Source organism: Strongylocentrotus purpuratus, unplaced genomic scaffold (assembly GCF_000002235.5).
Source record: "Strongylocentrotus purpuratus isolate Spur 01 unplaced genomic scaffold, Spur_5.0 spur5_scaffold_2, whole genome shotgun sequence".
NCBI classification, from domain to species: domain Eukaryota; kingdom Metazoa; phylum Echinodermata; class Echinoidea; order Camarodonta; family Strongylocentrotidae; genus Strongylocentrotus; species Strongylocentrotus purpuratus.
The window spans coordinates 18,225,918-18,248,336 of record NW_022145605.1 but is presented as its reverse complement, the minus strand read 5'-3'; the positions used below and the strand labels follow the sequence as shown (position 1 = coordinate 18,248,336).

Sequence of the window (22,419 nt, the reverse complement as noted above, 5' to 3'; positions counted from 1 at the left end):
TCGGAGATGACGTTTAAGATTGTTTTTCAGAGAAAATCCTTTCTTACAATAGCAACATTCATATGGCTTTTCTCCTGTGTGTGTTAGGAGGTGTTGGGTGAGACTTATTTTCTGAGAATACCATTTATTACAGTGTGAACATTCATATGGTTTTTCTCCTGTGTGTGTTCGGAGATGAAGATTGAGTGCACTTTTCCGAGAAAATCCTTTGTTACAATAGCAACATTCATATGGCTTTTCTCCTGTGTGTCTTAGGAGGTGTTTGGTGAGATTTTTTTTCTGAGAAAACCCTTTCTTACAGTGTGAACATTCATTTGGCTTTTCTCCTGTGTGTGTTCGGAGATGACGATTCAGTACGCTCTTCTGGGAAAATCCTTTCTTACAATAGCAACATTCATATGGCTTTTCTCCTGTATGTGTTAGTATATGACGATTGAAATCATTTTTCCGTAAAAATCCTTTCTTACAATAGCAACATTCATATGTCTTTTCTCCTGTATGTGATCTCAAGTGGAGAAGGGGATGACTGGCCTGACATGATCTCTTACTGCAACATGGACACTGATGTAGCTTTTCTCCAGAATGTATCCTCAGGTGAATGTTGGATTGATCTGTTGTGGAAAACACCTTGCCGCAATGTGAGCAAAGATGAGATTTACCTCCACTGTTGATTGACATTCCACGATCTACTGTCTCTTGTCCATTGTCAACAATATCACCTGGTGGCGAGAAAGAGAAAGCTCATGTCATCGACAGCTCAGATACAGTGTAAGAAAGTACATGAGTGTCCTGTCACTTCAAATTGAGACAGAAGTTTTTGGATTATGTTCTGAACTTCTGAGAGAAAGATGAATATCCAAAAATGGTTCAAGCATGTAGGCCGTCTAATTGGTCAAATGACACCACATGATCATGCATCTTTGTTTCCAACCATGCCTACCCTGCAAAAAAAGTTCCAAAAAATTCTTGGAGTACCATCTGGTTCCATCTACATGTATAATTATGCTAGAAACAGATCACATGTAATTGCCTACTACTCACCTTTTTGAGTAATAAGTGGAGGGCCAAAGTCAAATATCATGCTTGGTTTTAGGAGTTGGTTGCCACTACCAGTATACCACATAAACTAGAAATATCGCAATCTGTATTGGCGCTCAATGCGAATGTATCCCCCGGCAGTGACAGCGATTTTGTGTCATCCTTATGTTCGAAGGAGAGGCAAAGATCCCCTCTCCACTCCCTGAAACAAAAGGATGACGTAGAGATCACCACAAGTGGCTCGGACTATGGTCAAGACTCAGAGCAGCATCACCAAAATAATATGTGTGTAGATTATAGTATAATGCATCTCTGTAGAAAATTTAAAAGAAATCGGTCAAGAAATGTGGCAGTTAGAGCGCACAAAAGACAACCACCGCAATATTACCTTTGACCCCATAACAGACGAAACACAGGTGGCAGCATCAACAAACACTAAAGATTTGTAGATTGTATACGAAGACACACCTCCATACAACATTTGAGAGAAATCCGTCAAGAAATGTGGCAGTTAGTGCGCATAAAAGACATTTGACCTTTGAACATATAAAAGATGGAACAATGAGGGCAGCATTGCCCAAAAGTGTAGATGTGTAGAGTTATGCACATGGAAACTGCCGATCCAGTCCCTTTAAGTCAAAGGCTGTCAAGCAGTCAACGCCCGGTCGCCACTGGGAGATCAGTCGGTCACTGGGCGGCGAGTCCAAAATTGGTCGGCACTCGGCATCCTTTGATCTAGCTAGATCTTTTACCTAAATCGTTCGACGGCGAATGCTCGATTAGGTCGGTATCCGGCCGGCGAACAGCCCGGCACCGAGCATATTTTGGTGCCCCGCCGATTACCGGCCGGCTGCCGGCCAATATCTTTAAAATCAGCCGGCGGCCGGTGGGAGACCGCTCGGGAATCGGTGGGTCATCAATCGGTCAGCGACGGGACGCCGTTCGGAGAAGCTCCCCGATTTCGCTCAGTCTTGGCCTAAAATCGACCAGCGATCGACGGGAAATCGACAGGGCACTGCCCAGGCATCGCTGGGATTCTACAGCCTGCTCTAATTCTCCAAAGATTGTTGGGCGATGCCTAAATTCCAGCAGGCTACTAATCGGTCGGTCGCCGCTCTGATTTGTGACCATAGCTTAAGCTATAAAGATGCGTGAACTTAAGTCTGACAATGAATGAGTTAAAATCTGCATGAACTGAATTATATCAAAGGAAGCAGATTACGGTGATAGGTCCTAATTAGAACTCATTGATAAAGATAATGATAACTGTAAGATACTAATCTCTGTTTTGAAAGGACATTTTTCGTTTCAGTTGACGATCGAGGTATGACGTCAGAAGCGATGGTTTTTTGGTTGAATTTTAGGTCTGCCGAGTGGGGGCGTAACAATTTAGCTGCACATGATTCTCTATTTGGGAAAGTCATCTTTCTGATATGCAATCGATAATTTAGCATTCCAGACAAGCCCAATGTTGTGAGTATAATTTGAACATATGATGATAATAATTAATAACTAGCTGTCAGTTTGAGTTGGGTGTTGGTTTTATATACTGTTCATAGTTTTCAGATAATTTGGTGTATAAAATTTGTTATGAAAGTGATACGTACGCACAGTAACTTTGTATGATGCATTACACATGCAGTTACATAATACGGTGCATGTGTGTAGTGCTATGGGGATAGTCTGTTGTACAGACCGCGTTGTGTTATTTTAATATCATTTATATATAAGAGGCAGTTGTATAAAGTGACAGAATGAAGATAAATTCTGGTAACTGTAGACATGTATATAAAGAAGAATTTAGGGTAATTTGTGTAGAGCCAAAAGGGTTATTGTTTTATCATTCACACAAATGCAATAGTGAACAAAGGAAATTCAAGTAGCCATAGTTTCAGGGTATCATAAATATTTTATTCATTTATTATGATGCTAAGGAAATATAACATAGTCTTTACTGGGCGTTGATATTTCATTTTGGAACAGTGTAATATGTAATTTCAGTAAACGACTAAGCATGCATTAATCATACAACTAATTTGATGCAAGATTGTTTGTAAACACAGTTTAAAATTGACATATTATTTATGATTGTTTAATTCTGATTAAATTTCAGGTTGAACCACCTTTTGTTAACGGTATCACTACAAGCTTGAAATTGTTGCTCTTTATCGATGTGCTGTCAGTCTGATTGGTAAGTTATACACTACATTAACTACTGATGAGTTCGAGGGTCTTAGAATTGGTAGATACTCATGATAATATACGAGTCACCAGTCCGGTTTGATATGATGGTAGACATGTTTATTCAACTACGACGGATACAGGATATTCGGATATCGCATATCGTAACATCCCCCTTGCTCTGGAAAGATTGGGAATCAGTGAACATCACTGATCGATGATTAATAACATATTGCTTTGATAACAATACTTTTGGTAGTATGCAAGTTTTGGTTATTTGCTTCCTAATTAACTTTTTCCAATCAGGTTATATAACATAAAATCTTGATTTGTTTTCAATACGTTTCTTTTGTATTGTATTAACGAATGAGTATAACTGTATATATTATTATCGTTCCACTCTCAACTTCACAGTTATCTGCGAGATTGAACATAGTTTTGATATAACTTGATTCCTTTATAAACATGAATTTCCAAACGAAACGTGTTTGGGCTAGCATCTGTTTCTTGAGTTGTAAAGATTATGCTTGTTATACCAAAAGTACTGTACAATGATTATACATGCATATGAACAATAAACTTCTTAGACTACATTAAACTAAGCGTCGTCTGTGTTCTCTTCTCTCTTCTTTGAAGATATTTAAGAGTTCAGTTTCAATCTTCAAACATGTATCTCGCTGGGGTACGGATGTTGCGTCCATATCTAGTTGTGGTTTGCAAGTTTGTTGTTGGTTCTTTAGCTTGAATGTTCCGAGTCTCTGGTGTTGGAGTTGCTTGATGGTTGTTGCCATTCTGTTGTGGTGTTTCTGCTTGAGTGAATGAAGTGTAGTCTTCGGCGAACCGAACATGCTTTGGAGATGGGTTGGTTGACGATGGAATCTCCCTCAAGTGAGATCGGTTTCGTCTCAGGATTCCTCCGTTGGGTGTTGATACTTCACACGACCTAGGCTCGTCACAGACTTTGGATACTTTGGCTGGTATCCAAGTATGATCTTTGGGATGTAGGACTCTGTCTGGTTGTCCTACCTGGAGTGGTGGAAGATCTGGACCCGCATGTCGATCGTGCGTTTCTTTCATCTTGCTTTTTCGATTCAAGAGATGATCAGTGGTGGTAGATTCTCTTGAAAGATAATGACTTGGCAGTGTTGTTCTGATGGGTCTTCCAAACAACATCTCTGCAGGTGATCTCATGTGACTGTCAACAGGTGTTGCTCTTAGGTGTGACATAGCCAGTTGAGTGTCTTGGCCAGTCTGTGAACACTTTTTCAACAGATTCTTGACGGTACGAACCATTCTCTCAGCTAGTCTGTTGGATCTTGGATAGTGAGGTGAAGAGATTGTATGTGTGTTTGACCACTTATGGCACATTTCCTTGAAGTGCTTCCCGACAAATTGTGGACCGTTGTCCGATACGATCTCCTCTGGTGGACCAAATAGACTGAAGATTCCACTCATCACGTTAGCTACTGCAGCACTTGATGTGTCAGTCAGCTTGTAGACTATCGGATACTTGGAGTAATAGTCAGTGACGAGTAAATACTCTTGTCTGTTGAGCATGAACAAGTCTGTCCCTAGTCTAGTCCAAGGTGCTGAAGGTACATCATGGGGTAACAACGGCTCTTTCTGTTGCCTTGCCTGGTGTTCCTGGCAAGCAGCACATTTCTTTAAGAGCTGTTCAATGTCCTTGGTGATGTGTGGCCAGAACGCTGTCTCAGGAGCTAGTCGTCTCATGCTCTCGATTCCCATGTGTCCAAGATGAAGTTGTCTAAGGATATCTTCCCGAAGTGTCTTTGGTATGATCACTCGACTTCCTTTGAAGAGTACTCCTTGTGACACTCCAATCTCATCTCTGTAAGACCAGAATTCTCTTAGGGATGTCGGCAGCTCTTGAAGAGTTTCAGGCCAACCCTGTGTGACTGTCTGCCACAGTGACCTAAGAACAGGGTTATTGGATGTTTCCCTCTGGAGTTCTGTTCTCTTGTGTTGTCCGAAGAAGATCAAGTCGATTTGATGAGTGTCTTCTACTTCGGAGCAGATTGATTCCACTCTGATGTCTAGCGGAACATCGTGTGCTTCCTTGGGGTTAGGAAGACGGCTCAAGGTATCTGAAAGAATCATTTCTTTCCCAGGTCGGTACTTGATTTGGCATCTGTATCCTTGTACCTTGATCAATAGTCTCTGTAGACGAGGTGATGTGCTTCTTAGAGGTTTCTTCCAAATTGTTTCCAATGGCCTGTGATCGGTTATCACAGTGAATTCCTTCCCGAATAGGTAAGTATGGAATTGGGTGATACCAAACACTAGGGCTAAGGTTTCCCTCTCTATGTTCGAGTAGTTGGATTGTGCATTGGAGAGACTTTTGGATGCAAAAGCTACAGGATTGCCATCTTGGAACGGGCATGCTCCCAGCCCTTTCATCGATGCATCTACCTCAATGGTTGTCTCTTTCTTTGGGTCAAAGAACTGCAGGCATGCACCCGATGAGACTACGCTTTTCAGGCTGTTTAAGGCATGTTCGTGATCCTCGTCCAAGACGAATGGAATTTCCTTGTGAAGGAGTTCATGAAGTGGTGCTGACTTCTCTGATAGATTAGGTATGTATGGTGCTAGGTATGTGAACAGTCCAAAGCATCTCTGAACATCTTCCTTGTCCTTGGGTGAAGGCATTGTATTGATAGCTTCAACCTAGCTTGGATCTGGGAAGATTCCAGATCTTGTGTACATGGATCCAAAGTAGCTGATAGCTTCCTTCTTGATAGTACACTTACATCTGTTGAACACGAGTCGTTCCTGTTTCGCTGTTTCAATGAGTAAGTGGAGATTCTCGTCATGTTCCTCCTTTTTTTCTCCGACAATGGCAATGACGTCTGTAAGACATATGCAGCCAGGCACATTCTGGATGATCCTATCCATGTGTTGCTGGACGATGTATTGGCTTGTGCATAAGCCAAAGGGTAATCGTTGGAAACAATATCTTCCAAATAGTGTTCTGAAGGTGGTCAGGTCTTGGCATTCCTCTGCTAGGTGTACTGACCAGTATCCAGCCTTTGCGTCTAGCTTGAAGAATTGAGCTCCTGCGAAGATCGGTTGGATTTCTTCCAAGGTTGGAATTTTGTGTGGACACCTTTTCAAGGCATCGTTCAACCTTCTGGGGTCAAGACATATCCATAAGGATCCATCTTTCTTCACAACGGTGGTCATTGAGCTACACCAATCTGTGTGGTGTTATATCTTTCTGATGACTCCTTGCTTCTCCATGTTATCTAGCTCGGGTTTGATCTTGTCCTTCAGGTGGACACTGCACTTTCTAGGTGCATCTATGGTGGGCTCTGCATCATCTTTCAGATGCAGCATTGCTTTCCCGCTAAAGCTTCCTATGGCATCAAACTGACCTGGGTATGTTTGTTTAAGGTCACTAACAACACATGTGATAGGTGTATGTGTAGGTGTGTCCTTGTGCATTGTGTGGATTGTGATAATCCCAATATCTGTGCAACCTAACAACCCTAAGATAGCTGGTCCATTCACATCTGCTACATAGAATGTATGTGTATACCATTCTGGACTCTTGTATCTACAAGCTATGTCTAATGTACCAACGCATGGTATTGATATCTCGCCATATGCTACTAGCTTTACTGGTGTACGTTTCACTACTTGCCTCCACTTGTCACCACACATTTGTTTGGCTGTGCGTACTGTGATAGTATTAGCGCTTGCCCCAGAGTCTATTTTCAGGTACCGTATTTGCTGGCGTAAAGGCCGCAGTATTTTTGGAAGAGAAAATATCAAAAAGTCGGGGTGCGGCCTTTACGGTCAAAACCAGCAGGAATTTTCACATATGGGACTATGAACGGTAAAATAACTTTACCACTATGGTACAGGGCATTTCCACACATCTTACCGATGTTTGCATTAATGAGCTAATGAGCTATTAATGAGTTGATCACTGTGTGGTCCGATCGTGTGAATGCTGTCAAAATGTACAAAGTTGGATGGACCTGCTGTTGATTGATGATCATGATCTGTGGAAGTATCATGTTTAGTGTCCATTTCGCTAATCGGCTTATACTTTCGACCCTTTGATTTCGATCGTGATTTGTTTCCGTGCTTCGGTTTACGGTCATCAGATTTCTGGTCATCTGATTTACGATCTGGTTTACGACTGCGATCGTTCTTAGCCTTTCTACAGAACTTAGCCCAATAGCCCTTTGTGTCACAGGCACGACACACATCTTCATACGCAGGGCACTGACGAGGTTTGTGGATACGTCCGCAGTTTCCACATGTCTTTCGTCCCTGGTTCCGCTTCAAGAATGAATCTATGTTTTCTTTCGTCGGATCAAGCGTTTCTAGGCATTTTCTGCTCGCCGCAACTGCCTCGTATTTTCGACCCTCTACTAGAATTGCTTCGATTTTATATCCCTTATGCCTCGTTGACACTTGCCCGCATTTTGGTCCCGCACTGCCCCGCTCTGTGGCGTGCCAATGCGTACCAATTAGTGGCACGCAGGGTCACGTATAATTTACGAAAAGTTCACGCAATGCGTAACCACCAGGACACGCATTCGTAGACTATGCGCATAGCATGCGAAAACTGCGCAGGAAGTATGCGCAGCCAATGCGCAAATTGTTCGCAAATTAGTCGTTAACTAGTCGTGAACATGCGTGCCACTAGGCCATCGGACACGCATCGGCGCACACATTGTTTTTTGTAAAGATTTAAATAACACGCGCTTCAACCAACCTTAAAATTAACTTGGCACACAGGACATTTGTGGCTGGCACAATAGGGATTAGCACTGTGGCACTGGGTGCATTGTATGGGTGGCAGCTTAAGAGTTAAAAAACCTCATTGTACTATAAATTAAACCTACCTTCTGATGTAGGTTGTTCAGATTCCTTGTCTCCATCAGTACTTGACACAGGATCATGGGTTGTACTACCCACTTCATGATTGATTTTACCTGAAATAAATCATTAGTGTCGGATTATTTAAAATCAGTCTTTCGTTATTAAATGTTAGTGCAGTTCATAAAGTTCCATCTGTACGTGTACAAGGAGATCACAGCAAACAAAACACATTCATTGGTCCATTTCTATACTTACAAATACGGCAGTCACACCCTCAATGGAAAAGAATTAGTAAGTTTTAAATTGCTGTTGAGGCGATTTATTAGGTATCTTTAGTATTCATGCTTCATGCATCATGCATTTTGCAGTGTTTTACACGATCCCACATCTTCACCTCAGCTATTCATATTGTATAAAGGCGCGGCATGAATTTGTGAAACATTCATAGCACTGTGTCCATTGACGAGGGCCAAGCTAGCTAAGCGTGGCGTGACATGCATAGACGAACTTGGTATCTAGTATTTGTCACTGTACTGATCATTGAGCGATCGCGAGTGCAAGATTTGTTGGCAAAAGTTCGAGTTCGGATACATGTTCATTTTCCCATTAATTTTAAATCATGACAGATTGTTTTTGAGTGTGTGTGTTTCCGTGTTTTTGGAGTTCAGTTTTAAGCCTCTTTTCATGAACATGATTATATATGTCTTCATCAAAACAATTAAATGAAACCGCCCATATATAATAATTAAACGTTTAGCAAAAGAAACCTTAAAGACTCAGGCATACTTTGTATACAGGTTTCACTGGAATATCAATTCAAGTAATACCTTCTAGACTTGATGGAACACCTTCCTCTTCACTTTCTCCTGTAAGTTCTTGCTTGATGTTGGTTTTGAGGGCTAACTGATCGATTTCCTCTCCACTCCCACATGTGGTTGGAAAGGCCTCTGCTTCTTTCTTGATGAGAATTTTTATGACTGATGGAATGAATTCATTCATGGGTGACAGGTAATGAACGGCATTGCTATCAACCTCTTGCTTGATGAGAACTCCTTCAACAAATTGAATTGTTTCTGTTGAGCTCCTATTTGGAGTTGGCAAAGTATGTAAAGTCCAACTCTCTGCTTTTTGCATAATGTGTTCTGGGACTGATGGGGCAGATTCATCTACACTCTGTTCAGTATGTCGCAGAGAGTTGGAGGTCTTACTTTCCATTTCTTGCCTGTTAGTATGTCCTAGGGCTGTTTCTATGCACATATCTGTAAAATGCAGTGAACTCAAGGTCCTACTCTGAACTTCTTGCTTGACATTATCTTCTGGGACTGACTGAACACCTTCTGCAGCACTCCTATCCATTGTTCTGAGAGGATTTGATGCCCCTCTCTCTGCTACTTGCTTGATCATATCTTCTGGGACTAAATGGGCACTTTCTGCTGCACTCCTATCCGTTGTTCTGAGAGGATTTGATGCCCCTCTCTCTGCTACTTGCTTGATCATATCTTCTGGGACTAAATGGACACTTTCTGCTACACTCCTATATGTGGTCTGGTGATGATCAAGTGTCCCTCTCTCCATTTCTTGCTTGATTTCTGGGAATGACTGGACAGTCTCTGCTGCTCTCAGATCTGCAGGCTGCACTGAATTCAAAGTCCTCACATCTGCTTCTTGCTTTAAGCCTACATTCCCTAAAAATAGCGAGAAAACAAAGGTGTTTTACAGCATATTCTTGCAAATGGAACAACATTAAAGATTATAAAGCAAAGCTTTCTTGTGAGAAATCAATCATACTCTGAGCACTACCAATATATTGAAAATGTATAGTAGTAGAACGTAGTGGAAGAAGTAGTAGAAGTAGTAGTAGTAGTAGTACAATTAGTAGTAGTAGTAGTAGTAGTAATAGTAGTGGTAGTTATATTGGTAGTAGTAGTAGTTGTAGTAGTAGTAGTAGAAGTAGTAGTAGTATTGGTACTAATAGTGGTAGTAATAGTGGTAGTAGTAGTAGTAGTAGTGTTTTACACAGCATTAAAGCAAATACATAAGAAATCAGAAAAAGACGATAAACATGTAAAGATGAACATAATTCAACCACTGGAATGCCAGGGACAGATTTAGTTATTCTACATAGTTATGTAATAACTCTGACATAAAGTCTTCTGTCCCAGTTTCAGTGGATGTTAACATAAAATGATGATAAAATACACAACATACATAAAGTTGGACGTCCTGACTTTTTACAAGAACATGTAATATAAAACCACAATTTCACATCATCCACATAGGTTGGAATCGAACCCAAAATTTTTTTTGGTTTAAAGGAATAGTTGATTTCTGTTTTCAGACCGCAAATGCCTTCAAAGTGCATGATTATTGCTTTTATTCTTATATATGACATTTCTAGTGCCTTTTTAGAACCTAAAATTGCTATGAAGGTAATTTTAGATCCCAAAATGTGTAAAATTTAGCCAAGACGCTCATACCAATACAGCTCCACTTTCAACAAATTAACGGTGACCGTTAATTTATTATTTAATTAAAAATAACAATACATGAGCCGGTTGGTGGTGCGTAATATAACCATCACGAACATGTCCAAAAAAAAAGCCAACACCGGCATTGACTGAAATACGACGTAAAAGGCGCCCTTTCATGTTTTCAATGGCTTGTTCAAATTATCTAATATTTGTGGTGGTACACAAGTATTAGAATTCGTTATAATTATGGATATTTCAATGGTCTCTGAACCGATTTTGATCAAAGACGATTTTGTCATTTAAATTGTATGTTCTTTCACCACGCCTCCTTGAACACCCTGATGCATATACAGTGAATGATTATAGATTTAATAGAGGGAACAACATTCCTGTTCGAAAACAAGCAGGCTACTACACACCTACACACCCCATTTGCCCCACTCTTGCATGTAAAACACACTTGCAGGTACGGTAAGTCAGTGGGTATGTCATTTCTGACTGCATTATTTCATCAAAGATATATGGGTTAAGATTCTCAGCCTCCTGTTAAATTGCTCCAAAGTAATTTCCTACACTATTAAAATTCACAACTTCAACACTTGAACCAGGACTAGGCCTATATGATAACTAACCCCAAACCTAGTACTATATTGGCTTTCTCTCTCTGTTTTGTCCCTCCATGGCTCGATTTCAGGATTGCGGCTTGCAATTTCCGTATTTGTGTGGGTACGATGTGTACTTGTGCGACCAATTCAACTGGTGTGATGTCAGTGCTGAGTGTACAGTAACCTAGGCATTTGTTGTTTAAATCCCATTTTTGGGGTGATTTCCTGGAATTCATTGTGGCATAACTCTCTTATTTTGTTATGTAACATCTGAAGCTACTGCAGGATAGTATTTCATGGATTAATTGTGAAGGATTGCATGGATTTTTTTGGATTGCCTTTTTACATGGAATGGCCTCAGGTAGACAGTGCTTCTAGCTCGGTCCCATACATGCATCCTTGCATCATGTTGAATTCATATTCAAGATGGACAATGGGTCTACATTACAGGTTTTTGTAGTGTTACTCTGCTTTATTTTTTATTTTGATTTTGCTTTTACTTGGTTGGATGTGGATTATTCTACTCTTTGAATTTTTTAATTGGTCTACTATATTTGATTGATATACAAACAATGCAATGTGACTTGTGGCATTGTGCTACAATTACACAATCCTTGATAGCTGGATGAGGACTTCACTTTTCAGCCGTACTTGCTCTTGCCATCATGTCAAGCCCCATAGACTATTTCTACTGGCTCTTCCTGGCTTCAGCAATTGTTAGTATTCATTATGACCATCCGATACTTGAGCCCTACACAGAGAAGCAGGACTTTATCTTTCAAGAACTGAAAGGGCTTCAACACGCTTTCAGCCCTTCGACTACCACCATCAGTTGGCTTCAGGAAAGTCTTCATTGGTCAGCATGTGCATCAAGTCGAAGAATAAGAAGATGTACTAACACTGCACCTAAGCATGGAAAGAAACACACCTTGCTGTATCTTACTTTTGTGCTACTCTCTATTGCTTCAGATGTTGAACTAAATCCTGGACCAAGAGCTTTAAAATATCCTTGCCAGATATGTTCTCGAGCAGTTACCTGGAACCAACGTGGGGTTGCTTGCAACGATTGTGATGGGTGGTATCATGTTCAGTGCATGGGCATGACAACACAGGTGTACGAGGCCCTTAATGATCCCAATGTCTCATGGCACTGTGTTAAATGTGGCCTCCCACAGTTCTCAAGCAGTCTTTTTGATCATACTCACCTTGAAACGTCCAACACCTTTGAAACGCTGGATCTCTCAACTGACAACACCACCGGCTATAGTGGTAGTGATGCCGAGCAGGACACTATCAGCAGCTCTTCCTCTTCCACTGCGAGTTTTGGCCCACCACAGCACACTTCCTCACCCACAAAGCGCAGGAAGAAGGGATCCAAGCAAGAACAACAACTTCGTAGCATGAAAGTCCTTAATGTAAACTTCCAGAGTATAAGGAACAAGAAGGAGGAATTGGCTGTTCTTATAGAATCAACAAAACCCAGTATCATCATTGGGACGGAAACCTGGCTCAACAGCTCAATTTTCACCTCAGAGATTTTCCCGCCTAGCTACAGCGTAGTGCGAAAAGACCGCGTGGGTGGTCATGGTGGAGTCCTACTGGCAGTAAGAAGTGACTTAACATATAACACCTTGCAAATACAAGACGAAGGAGAACATGTATACATCAAGTTGTCATTCGGAAAAGATGTAAGCCTGATTGTGGGAGCCCTGTATCGCCCTCCCAACAGCGACACGCAATACATGGATAAGATCTGTTCTACGATCGAAGAACTCTCTGTCCAGAACAGAAAGGCAGTCTTGTGGATAGGTGGTGACTTCAACTTACCAGACATTAATTGGGAAGACTTAAGTGTTGGTGGTCACAGTAACCCAGCTTCTATCAACAATCGATTCCTAGACATGATCCAGAACTGCAACTTACAACAGATGGTTACCTTTCCAACACGAGGAGATAATGTACTTGATCTCTTCTTAACCAACAGACCAACGCTGATCAACAAATGTTCTCTACTACCTGGTCTTGGTGATCATGACATTGTTGGTGTAGATTCAGATGTAACAGCGAAAAGGAGTAAGCCGGTGAAAAGAAAAATCTACCTATGGAAGAAAGCCAATCTGCTGGGAATGAAACAGGACTGCCGTCAGTTTCAGCAAGAGTTTGTGCACAAATATACTGAACGGAGCTCAGTTGATGAGATGTGGAACTGTTTCAAGATCAGCCTGCTAAACATGATGGACAGCCACGTACCAGCGAAAATGACATCCACTCGCTTTAGTCAGCCATGGGTCACAAGGTCGGTGAAACGGTCATCAAGGAGGAAAAAGCGGGCCTTCAATCATGCCTTAGCGACTGACAGACAGGAGGATTTCAACAGATACCGTGAGATCAAGAAATTTGATTCGGTTTATTGAAATAAAAGAAACATGCAGCTGGGAAGCTGAAATAATTCAATTTACAAAGTCAATATACAAACACAATAAACGAACAAAATATGAATGACTAAAACGTACGACTATAAATTATGCAAATTGAGAATCAAATATTACATCAAAATCTAAATATATTACAAAAATTAAATCAAAATCTTAATATATTACGAATATTACATCAAACTCGAGATATATTACAAATATTACGTTAAAATTCAAATATATTACAAATATTATAAACATTAAAAAAACCTTAAAAACCGTCTGTGTCATCAAAAAAAAGGGGGAGAGAGAGAGAGAGAACTAGAAATGTATTGTGTGAAGAAAGAAGAACGAGGGAAAAGGTGATAATAGCTGAGGAAAGGGGTAAGAAAAGAGAAAGAAAAAAGAAAAAGATGAGGACCTTACATACTTATCAAATAATGATTAACAGAGCTACCTTTAATATTTCCGAATTGAGAAGGATCTATGTGGGATTTCAAATCTGACATTATCCAGTCCGCCAAAAAACTCTCAAAGACTCTAGCAAAAACAGAAGTGATGGATATCGGGCGGAGTTGAGAAAATTCAGACGCTCGAGGAACCTTCGGGATTGCACACACTGAGGCATTCTTCCATTTTCGGGGAAAGCATCCGGAGCGTAGACAATGGTTGAAGATCTTGGTAAGGGGCGCTGAAAGTTCTAAGGCAAACTCTTTAACTAAACGAACGGGAATATCATGCGGATGAGCGGCCTTCGAAGCATTGAGACGCTTGAGACGAGCATACACTTCATTATCCCGGATCACAGGGGGTGATGATGGCGCCGGAAGGTACGCAGGTAAAGTTGACAAATTCAAAGGAGGTAACTGCGTACATATACCAGTGAAATATGAATTCAAATCATCAGCTACTTGTTGAGGAGATTTTTCACTTGAAAATTTCAATCAACTCAAGCAGCCTGCAAACAAGCTTACAGTGAATACATCAACAACATAATCAGCCCTGACTCCAAGGAAAACCCCAAGCGAAGGTTTCATCAACAGTAAGAGGAACGACCGTACTGGAGTAGCCCCACTGAAAGACACCAATGGGATTACACAATCAGGCAGCAAGGAGAAGGCCAACATGCTGAATCACCAGTTTGCATCAGTGTTTAACAGGAATGAGGACATGTCAACCATGAAGGATAAAGGACCAAGTCCATTTCCAGACATGGATGACATCCAGATCTCACCAGCTGGTGTCTACAAACTGCTTTCGTCTCTCCAGGTACATAAAGCTACTGGACCAGACAAACTGCCTGCACAACTACTGAAGACGCTGTCATTGGAAATAACTCCAGTGTTGACTACGCTTTTCCAAGCTTCGCTGAATCAAGGAGACGTCCCAGAGGACTGGAAGAAGGCAGACGTAGTTCCCATCTTTAAGAAGGGAGAGCGGTGCCAAGCAGTCAACTACAGGCCAGTGTCACTGACATCTATTATCTGCAAGACACTGGAACACATCGTATGTAGCAGTATCCTTGAGCACCTTGATGACTTTAACATTCTGTCAGATGCTCAACATGGATTCCGGAAGAGACGGTCTTGCACATCCCAACTTCTCCTCACTATTCAAGATCTTTCCAGTGGAATTGACTCGAGAGACCAGATAGATGTAATCCTGTTGGACCTATCAAAGGCTTTTGATAAGGTTCCGCATGGAAGACTCCTACATAAGATCCACTACTATGGAATCTTGTATTGCTTGATGGATGCACTTCTCACACCTCTCCCGTCCTGTCGGGCGTTCCCCAAGGCAGTGTAGTCGGGCCTCTTCTCTTCCTGCTGTTCATCAATGATTTTCCTGACTGCATATCAGCGAAGTCTACAGTGAAATTGTTTGCAGATGACTGCATATTGTACAGGAAGGTGTCAAGTGCAGATGATGCTGAATGCCTGCAGAAGGACTTAGATGCACTCCAGGAATGGGAAGCAGACTGGCTAATGCAATTCCACCCTCAAAAATGCCAGGTTATGCATGTCTCTAGTAAAAGGCAGACATCCAAAGCCTCCTTTCCTTACTTCATCCATGGAGTGCAGCTACATGTAACAGAAACTGCAAAGTACTTGGGGGTCCACATCCAGAGCAACCTGAAATGGAATCACCATGTAAACGTCACCACCAAAAAAGCCAACTCTGTACGGTGCTTTCTGCAAAGAAACATGGGGGCCTGCCCACAGAAGACCAAGGAGTTGCTGTGCAAGACATTAGTACGCCCTGTGATGGAGTATGCTGCAATAGTGTGGGACCCGTCCACCCAGGAGAACATCAGAAAGGTGGAAATGGTGCAACGCCGTTGTGCACGCTTCGTCCTGGGTGACTATCGGCGCAGAAGCAGCATCTCAGCCATGCTGAATCAACTTAAATGGGTAAGTCTGCAGGAAAGAAGGGCTCAGCAGAAAGTAGGCATGGTTTACAGCATACTCCATGGCCTGGTTGATCTTCCAGTCACCTACTTCATACCCGTTGTTGGTCCCAGCACCCGTGGAAATCTACAGAAATTCCATGTCCCCTTTGCCCGAACTCTGCTATTCCAAACCACATTCTACCCAGATACTATCCGACTGTGGAACTCCTTACCATCTGCTATCGTCGATTGCACCTCTTTGGAACTTTTCAAGCAGAAGGTGCAACACATCAAGCTCCGTTGAGCTTCAGACTGTTTTTTAGCTGCACATAGAATTCTTGTAGAACCTTTTTACTTGCACTGTACACTCGGCACTTGACAAACACAAGGTACGATGATACGCCAACGGCGGACTGTACTATACTGGAAGAAGAAGAATAATTCAAGGCTAGCCTATGCCGAGTGAATGTACTTTCGCGCAAAGTTTTAAACTTAATGACACGCCCATCCCCTGGGGCCTGTCTAATTATGAACGTAATTTCGCGACATGAAATTGATTATTTTAAGGCTCTTACAGACGGATTGGCGTAGAAGGAACACCCAAATTTAGAGCTGGATATCTCCTATTTTATGGAACTCTTAAGGAATGGAGTCGGCAGATGGGTGGGTTGTCTAATGCTACGTTTACACTATGTTCCCGGCGGCCACGGTAACCACGTTTCAGGCCACCGTGGGTGAAACGGGATCGACGTGACACCATGTGGGGGACCGTATGGGCAAACGTGACAGACTGTAAATGCTGTGGATACCGTGTCAGATTTTTAAACTGTCAAAAAATTTGCCACGGCAGTCACAGTGCAGATGAGAAACCTAGTAGGCCGTAGTAAAACGGGGTGAACGTAACAGTCCGTAATAGGCCGTAACAAAACTTGGAGGCGGTCCGTAGTGGGACGAGAGGCCCACACATTCCCCGGCATCTTACGGACTTTTCAAGTTTTGTCACGTTCTGCCATGTTTAGTGCACGTTTTGTCATGGTTGCTTCACGGTTGCTGTGCATTTTGTCCCGTTTGCCACGTTTTGCCAGGGTTTGCCACGGTTCTCACGGCAGGCCAGGGTGTATGGTAGCTATTTTGTCGCGTTTAATCACGGCGCATCCCGGCGTCTGATGGTTTACGGGTGCGGCGCATGCGTTCTGACATGGTGCATGCGGTCGGGAGGTAGTACATAAAAGAGGGGCACGGCAGGAGCCTCATTCCAGTCTGAGCAATCGATGACACATTACTGCACCTACAATAGGAAGAAAGAAGGTAAAGCTATGCCACCGAAGAAGCCAAGACGTTTGAAGGCCCTCTGTCCTGCACCACCACCACCACCACCAGGATACAATGATGGATAATGCTTGGGAGGCCTTCTTTTTATACCGTGGGCACAATCGTGCTCCAAAGCTGCCTGGTGTCCACATTTCATCCGTAGAAAGCCCTGACAGAACGTGAAACACGTGTCAGAACTTGAGAAACGTGAGGGACCCCATCACAACGTGACAAGCCGGGAGGAAACGTTCTAGCTCCCGTGGTAGAACGCGGGCCGAACGGTAGTGCGCCTTGGAGCCTCCGGGACTCACCATCCCCTTCCCCACATGGCCTGTCACGGATACCGTGAGAAAACTTGGCAAGACCTAACAAAACTTCAATACACAGATAAAATTGGTCTAAATCCCACGGCGCACTACGTTTCGGGCAAACGGGGCTGCCATGGCCGCCGGGAACATAGTGTAAACGTATAGTTAAAGAAAATATTTTCTTTTAAACTTTGTTTTATTATAAACAAATTAGTAATTAAAAAGTTATATTTTGGTATTGGCCTCCCTACTCATGATCTTTATGTGGATATTTAATGAATATTTACTTCATTTTTGGCACTCCAGCAAAGCATAGAGAGTCAATGTTAATGCGTAGTGACCTCTAGGCTCTAGCACTGCACTACGTGTTAATAGGCAGCATTTGAATACATGAATAGTCAATACACTCACAACATGCGAATGCACACAATTATGCCGATGCGGCTGTAAGCAAAGCTTGACAGTAGACTTACAATTTGAATTTTTAAATTATTCTTTTTAACATCAGTAAGTTGAAAAAAATGTATTTTACTGCTATTTAGGGCCTCATCAATTGTCACTAAACTAAAGTACCGATATTGAGTGAAATCAGTTGAGTTTTGTACAGTGGTATTTGAAATGTTGAGAATCAAAAGCACAGCTTTTACTACACAGCAAGGATAGTGATGCTCCTATGTGTGGTCATATATAGGTTTCTGAACAAGCGTCATCCACTCCACATGCTCCAACTCCAGCAAAGCATAGAAAGAGGATAGAGTAGGGAGGCCAATGCCCAAATCTAACTTTTTAATTACGAATTTGTTTATAATAAAACAAACATTAAATGAAAGGATTTTCTTTTACTAAGACAATTAACTCACCCATCTGCCAACTCCAGAATTTCCATAAAATAGGAGATATCCAGCTCTTTTCTATGCATTTCCTTCTACGCCTGGCCATACGCAAGAGCCTTGAAACGATCAATTTCATGTCCCCAAAAATTACGTCAAAAATTAGACAGGCCCGAGGGAATAGGCGTGTCATTGCCCGAACAACAAGTTCAAAACTTCGCGCGAAAGTACATTCATCTTTCGGCTAGCCTTGAATCGGTCGCACACACCGAACCACTTCAACCAGGCAACCGCCGCAATACAGGCTGAAGTTGAAATCGAAGAATTCGAACCATCATTGTATGTACGACTACTAAATCTACGAGTAAAAAAAGAAGGAAAGAACTAGATCTAATTCATTAATATTTACCTTAGATTGGTATTCCAATAACTTGATTTCCTCATAAGTATTCCTTATGATTTCAGTCGGAGATCTACTGTACAATCAACAAGAACGACCTCCATAATCCATGCAGCAGCTCACACTCACAGTGCTACACAAGATACTACCACATATACCTGCATATACCTGTATGATCTCTCTTTCTCTCTTTCTCTCTCTCTCTAAGCTGTACGCGACAACTAACCATTTATCACGCACTCACAATCACATCATCCAATCATATCTTTTCATCCTAACTTCTCAATTGGAGTAGGCCTATAGGGTCTAGACTGCTCACGTAGACATTTTTTTACTGAAATATCGTTTTTAAACATTTTTTCATATATGACTTACTGTACGAGCTCGACACTCAAGTCTCGTGCTGTGAGAATAAGGTACTGTGAGACTAGCCAAATTTTTTCGGTGGGCATTCTGACAGGAGCTCATACATTATTCATATTATGATGTAACGTTTAAACGTAACAAGATCTCTATTTGGGGCTGGAACAATGACATCTCTGTTCACAGTTTCCCTTCTCAATTTGAGATGGCTGTAGCTATCGGCCTCAAACCAACGCAAGATTGACAAAAACATCGTAGAGTCTACTCTATCTACCTTCAAATGTGCAGTTTTTAAAAATCTGCAATTGAAAAGATATCTTTTTTAGTTATAGTCTATTTTCTAGTTGTTAAAAGTGACATTTGTGCACATCTGATATGTTAATCTCTATCAAAAGTTCTTTCATTTAAAACGGATTCCATATTTTTAGGGTTTACCTTCTGCCATTGAGAAGGATTTTAGTGAGCTAACCTCCTTGCCCTCTAGGACCCCTCTAGTTTCCCTTATGTGCGCGCTAATGTTCGTCTGCCAACATAATTATTGGATTAAAATACATCAAAATCTGCAAGATCGTCAACAACTACAGATCCGTGATTATAGGTATGTTGTGGAGTGTACAATTGTGTATTTGTTATAGATTTTATTCTATAGATACTTGCTTTCTTTTTTTTCCCTTTTTTTTTTCTTCTGGTAATTTTCTGACTTGGACGACGAGCGCACAAATCGTAGGCGTATATGACGGGCGGATCGCGCCATAAAGATGACAACTATACAACTATACATCCATCGAATGGATGTAAGGTTTTAACCAATCAGAACGCAGGAAACTGTACAACTATACAACTATACAACTATACGACTATGCAACCATACAGCTATAGAACGTATGTAAGGTTGTTACGTTTGCGGGCCGAAATGCCATAATTGCGAACAACCATACATCCATTCAGCTTTATGGTTGTACGGTTTTAACCAATCACAATGCAGGAAACTATACAGCCATGGCGGCGAGAATGTCTGTATAGTTTTATGCCTGTATGGTTTTAACCAATCATAATGCAGGAAACTATACAGCCATGGCGGTGAGAATGTCTGAATTTAGCCGACACTTATGCCTCTAAAGCCATTGAATGCTGAACATAGCAAAGCAATGATGGAATAAATAAAAATAAAAATTGATCTTATAGGCCTACTAGTAGGTCTACTAAATAATATTGGATCTAGTGGTAGATTTACTAGTAGTCGACCAGAACTAGATCTAGACTAAGTGATAGCTAGGTCTAGTACTAGTACTAGGCCTAGATCTAGTGCTTAATTAGTACTGCTACTACCTAGTACTATTCTATTTAATTTAGTGGACTATTACTATAAATAGACCTAGACCTACTAGTAAATAGTAGATCTAGACTATTATTACTATAGACTAGACCTAGATCTACTCTAGTAGACTAGATCTAGGTCTATTATAGAAATATTAGTAGACTTTAGGCCTAGATTTACTCCTATTTAGATCTACTAATACTAGACTAGGTCTAGATCTAGATCTAATTTCCTATTAAAATCGGCAACTGTAGATCTAGACCTAGGTCTATTTAGATCTAGTCTAGGGTATATAGGGTCGAGATCTCTCTCTAAGCAACAGACCCATCGGCAAATGTATATATAGACTACAACATGATTATTCCTAATGACGTGGAGGACCTACATTGTTATCAACTGCACGAATAAATTAAATTAATTAATTTGTACCTTTCCTAACCGAACATTAAACTTTGGTGGACATTTGCAGTTGGACCTGGATGAATTTATATGAATGAGACTGAAATGCATGAACTGGTGCAATTCGCCCATCTTTTTCCAAGTTGGGGAGTAATATTTGTATGTTTATTTAGAATATCGTTCGGTTAAACAACAAATTATTTGCCTTATTGCATTAGTTTAGCGATTCATGGCTAGTCTATATAATTTCCTGCATTGTGATCAAAACCGTATAGCCATAAAACTATACAGACATTCTCGCCGCCATGGCTGTATAGTTTCCTGCATTGTGATTGGTTAAAACCGTACAAGCAAAAAACTATACAGACATTCTCGCCGCCATGTCTGTATAGTTTTCTGCATTATGATTGGTTAAAACCGTACAGGCATAAAACTATACAGACATTCTCGCCGCCATGGCTGTATAGTTTCCTGCATTATGATTGGTTAAAACCGTACAGGCATAAAACTATACAGACATTCTCGCCGCCATGTCTGTATAGTTTTCTGCATTATGATTGGTTAAAACCGTACAGGCATAAAACTATACAGACATTCTCGCCGCCATGGCTGTATAGTTTCCTGCATTATGATTGGTTAAAACCGTACAGGCATAAAACTATACAGACATTCTCGCCGCCATGGCTGTATAGTTTCCTGCATTGTGATTGGTTAAAACCGTACAACCATAAAGCTGAATGGATGTATGGTTGTTTGCAATTATGGCATTTCGGCCCGCAAATGTAACAACCTTACATACGTTCTATAGCTGTATGGTTGCATAGTCGTATAGTTGTATAGTTGTATAGTTGTACAGTTTCCTGCGTTCTGATTGGTTAAAACCCTACATCCATTCGATGGATGTATAGTTGTTTAGTTGTCATCTTTATGGCGCGATCCGCCCGTCATAGGCGTAGAAACCTTACGCCCGGGCATTGGCCTCCCTAGATTGAGTCATACTCCAGAGAGCCCGACGCGACGTGATGCCGAGTTACATAGAATCTATAGATCTATGTCTACTTACGTTCATTCTTGAGCTTAATATGGAAGAAATTGCAGTTGCCATCAAATTCTTCGACAAATAAATTTGGGAACATTTGAATGCGATCTCCTCTCAGGTTGTTCACGGATCCGAGATAATTTAACTCGGTATTTATCGCTCCAATGAGAGGAGGATAGTCACCAAAAATGGGTCCTACAGTGTCTCTAAATCGTATAATCGAAAAGGAAAAGGAAAATTTTGCACGTCAAGGCTGACGGTATAATAGGAAATCTAATCTCTTACTAGTAAGAGACTAGATTTGGATGTTTTGAAAACTATCTCATGACATTTTAACTAAATGATACGAAATCGCATGGGGTGAAATATGAAAAACGATGGAGCGACCAATTAAAGGGGAAGTCCACCCTGAAATTAAGTTAGTTTTAAAGGGAAAGTCCACCCTGAAATTAAGTTAGTTTTAATAGGAGTAGAAAAATGAGAGAAACAAGTCAGTGAA

General features: G+C 41.3%; 1 protein-coding gene across 4 annotated transcripts in view; it reads right to left on the bottom strand.

Annotated features, from left to right (window-relative positions):
* LOC100891720 (zinc finger protein 271) overlaps positions 1-22,189 on the bottom strand; it is a 47,209-nt gene extending 25,020 nt beyond the window's left edge. The window contains exons 1-4 of one of the 4 annotated variants that reach the window (XM_030991874.1): positions 21,945-22,189; positions 8,901-9,758; positions 8,097-8,186; positions 660-719 (exon numbers count right to left, since the gene is read on the bottom strand). In XM_030991874.1, the coding sequence (XP_030847734.1) occupies positions 660-719; positions 8,097-8,186; positions 8,901-9,758; positions 21,945-22,017 (1,081 nt within the window). In that variant the 5' untranslated portion in view covers positions 22,018-22,189. The remainder of the gene's footprint in view (positions 1-659; positions 720-8,096; positions 8,187-8,900; positions 9,759-21,944) is intronic. The other 3 variants (XM_030991876.1, XM_030991877.1, XM_030991875.1) reach the window with 3 other exon arrangements.
* Between the last annotated feature and the right edge of the window lie 230 nt (positions 22,190-22,419).